The sequence below is a fragment of the Sinocyclocheilus rhinocerous genome, unplaced genomic scaffold (assembly GCF_001515625.1).
Source record: "Sinocyclocheilus rhinocerous isolate Xijiao unplaced genomic scaffold, SAMN03320098_v1.1 scaffold2026, whole genome shotgun sequence".
Classification (NCBI taxonomy): Eukaryota; Metazoa; Chordata; class Actinopteri; order Cypriniformes; family Cyprinidae; genus Sinocyclocheilus; species Sinocyclocheilus rhinocerous.
The window spans coordinates 4,813-8,499 of record NW_015624871.1 but is presented as its reverse complement, the minus strand read 5'-3'; the positions used below and the strand labels follow the sequence as shown (position 1 = coordinate 8,499).

The 3,687-nt window shown below is 36.6% G+C and overlaps 1 protein-coding gene across 1 annotated transcript in view; it reads right to left on the bottom strand.

Annotated features, from left to right (window-relative positions):
• The window catches only part of LOC107746890 (uncharacterized), a 3,028-nt gene extending 2,727 nt beyond the window's left edge, over positions 1 to 301 (bottom strand). The window contains exon 1 of the mRNA XM_016561222.1: positions 117 to 301. Coding sequence (XP_016416708.1) covers positions 117 to 266 — 150 coding nt within the window. The 5' untranslated portion in view covers positions 267 to 301. The remainder of the gene's footprint in view (positions 1 to 116) is intronic.
• Positions 302 to 3,687: the final 3,386 nt, after the last annotated feature.

Sequence of the window (3,687 nt, the reverse complement as noted above, 5' to 3'; positions counted from 1 at the left end):
TAATCAGGCCTAGGTCGCAAAAAGACTTTTACCAGTCCTGGTGCAAAGTCCATACACGAAGGACTAATGGAGAGAGCCTGCAGGTCCCCTACCCTCTTAAGGGAGGATAAAGCCACCAAAAGAACGGTCTTGATGGTCAAGAGCTTCTCTGACACCGACTCCATCGGTTTAAAGGGATGGCCTGTCAGGCCCTCCAACACGATCGATAAGTCCCAAGAAGGAACTCGGGCTGGGCGGAAAGGCCTAAGCCGTCTCGAACCCTGCATAAAACGTGAGACCAGGGTGTGACGACCAACCGAAGCACCTCCTACAAGTGAACCAGAAGGGCCCACTGAGCGACAAAAATCACTCCCTCCGGAGTAACTTCTTGGAAAGGTAGCTTGACTAGATAAAAACATGAAAACATACATGTGAAAATGTGTTTTGGTTTAAATAAATTGAAGCTTTCAAGTATGATTTTTGTACATTTACCGTCAATTCCTGCTGATTCCAAGATTTCCGTAACATACCGGATGACCATGTTAAGGGCGGATGCTACGGCATCTGACGGCCAAAATAAACAAACAAATACAATATCATTATGTTTTTCCAAAGAAAAGAACTTCCCAGTACAGCAAGCATCATTAGGTAGTAAGTTGCATTAGCAAATTAGCAAACCACATGGCAAATGACTCTCTTCTGCTTTTCTGAGAACTACTAAGGTCAATAACCTGGCATTTCAGAGCTCCTCAAGTTCACACAGGTGTTTATCACATTAACTGTTGAATATTGCATATTTGACAACCAGAAAGTTTACAAATATTACATTGAATTAATTTTTGTTATAACCTAACAAACTTATTTTTGTCAAATGTCTTGCTTGGTTGCTACTTGGTTTCTCATAGAGCCAGCATTAATTATATTAAACAATGGCACAAAAAGTGTAGTATAAACTTGATAGACTAGATTTTTTTTACAATGTCAGCTCACCTTGAGAGACAGGTCTACTCTCTTTTCACCGATTGTAGAGACCAGGCAACTGTGGGCTTCCTCGGACAAACTTGTGAAAATGGACCGCGCATTTTGGAGGAGTGGACTAGACTGCTCGTCCCATTCGAAAGAGTGACACAACGGTATCAACTGATATGAAACTCAAAGTATGCCTATAATTGTGGTAAAATATAAACACCGACCCATTTTAAAAAGTGCCTTTAACTACGCGTAAAAACACGCCGAAGAACCACCCAAGAGTAGGCCTGTCGCAATAATCATTTAGTAGTATAAATTTATTAATATAATTATTACTTTAATATTATTTATTAGTAGTGTATTCATTTTCCTCATACAAATACAGAACAATAGCAGAGTGAGAAAGTCACAAATACAGAATAATTAATAAGGATACTGACAAAAAGACTACTTTATCTTTGTGCATGATTTGCCTTATAAAGCAGATAAGCCTGTTTAGTGGGGCAACACACCGTGAAAAGAGGGTCAAAAAGAGCCAAGATCGTACGGTCTCATTTCGAGCATTATTTCGAGATATTACATGTTTAATACTTACTGGATAATTTCCATGGCAATTCTCACAGGGTGCAGACTAAAAGTGACTTCTTTCATGTGCAGGAGGAGTTTGACAGCATGACAACGCCTAAAATAAACACCAGTCTATGTATGTGCTGAGAACAGTTACACTGACATGTTCAAGCTGAGCATGTTCACATGTTTTTTTTACTGCCCCCTATTGTTAGTTTGAATTAAATTGAGCTAGAATTCAGCCTGAGATAATATACAGGTAGGCTAAATGGGCAGCTGTCAATATAGCGCTGCAGTGATGACATTTTGGCTATACAAACATGAGACGTCGGCCCGACGTGCAGATCATGTCCATATTGCGTCGGTCGGTCCAGGACCATATCTGTACGTCACGTCTAATCGACGTGCAACTTAAATTTGACAAACAAATAAACTCAGTTGTCAAATCTGCATTTTTCAGTTTAGGATGATTGCCAAAATCAAATCTTTTCTTTCATTTAAAGATGTAGAAACTGTTATCCACGCATTCATTTCATCCAGACTTGATTACTGTAACTCATTGTATTTAGGGGTCGCTCAATCTTGTCTGTCTCGCCTTCAGTTGGTCCAAAATGCTGCGGCCAGATTTTTAACAAAAACTAGGAAGAGGGAAAATATCACTCCTGTTTTGGTTGGTTTGCATTGGCTTCCCATTGAATATAGAATCCAGTTTAAGGTATTACTATTTGTTTACAAGTCCCTTACAGGCTTGGCACCAAACTATTTATCTGATCTTCTCCCCCATTATCAGACCAACAGGCCATTAAGGTCATCAAACACTTTGTTGTTGTCTGTTCCTAAAACACGTTCAAAACTTAAGGGGGATCGGGCATTCTCGGTGGCAGCACCTCAGTTGTGGAATAACTTGCCTCTTTACCTGCGATCGGCCACTTCTCTTCAGGTTTTTAAATCTTTAGTAAAGACATAAAAAGACATTAAAAAGGCTTATGGGCTGGAGTAACTGCTGTATATAGTTTTATTGTGTGTATATTTAGTGTTGTGTATTATTTCTATCACTTTTTTATTGTAAATTTGTTTTATGGTTATTGGCTTAATTCTACTTCTCTGTGCAGCACTTTGGTCGGCTCTGTCGTTTTTAAATGTGCTATATAAATAAATTAAACTGAAACTGAAACTGAAACAAATCCGGTACGGTATCTGGACGTCTGACTACGACGTCCCTTGGACGTAGATATGCAGTTCAAAATGTGAATCTGACTAGGAGTTTTTTGAACGTCTGTACGACGTGCAGAACAAGTTCAGGAAATCGACGTAAGAACATATAAACTTTTGTTCTATAAACTAAAGAACAAATAACATGACAGCAATCCTGTGAGTTCTGATTTTTTTGATTTTTTATTAAACCACGTCTATTTTTATGAAACATTTAGGTGTTAAAATAGTGTAATATTTAAATGTTTAAAATGTGACCATTTAACTTTTTTTATGAGTGGTATGTTTCATGGGACATTGACAGAAACAGCAGTTTTCATCTATGTGTGATGTAATTAGATCTATTAATTACATATAATTAATTAAATGAAATAGATTTAAAATAAAATAGATTAATTAAATTAAGTTAAATAGATTTAAAGAGATAAATAGACCTAAATGTAATAGATAAAAGATTTAACAAATATTTAATAATACGATGTAATATTTATTATATTTATTATGTTATTATTATTTATTACATATTATTATAATATAATAAAATAAAATAAATTAGTTAAATTAAGTTAAATAGATTTAAAAGAGATCAATAGACATAGTATTTATATATATAATATTTATTATATTATTATTGTTTTTATTATATATTATAAGTTTAGCTCCAGCTTGCCTCAACACACCTGCCTTGAAGTTTCTAGTATGCCTAGTAAGAGCTTGATTAGCTGCTTCAGGTGTGTTTGATTAGGGTTGGAGCTAAACTCAGCAGGACACCGGCCCTCCAGGACCGAGTTTGGGCACCCCTGGTATAGACGCATTTTACTATAGAGCGGGGGAACTATAGCCCTATTCGGATGGGACTAGTTTTCTAAACTACGTTTGAGTTTCGATTCTTATCACCTGATGTCAGCGATTTTCATGTACCAATTCAGACGGGACTAACATCTCCGTGTTTATTACAGA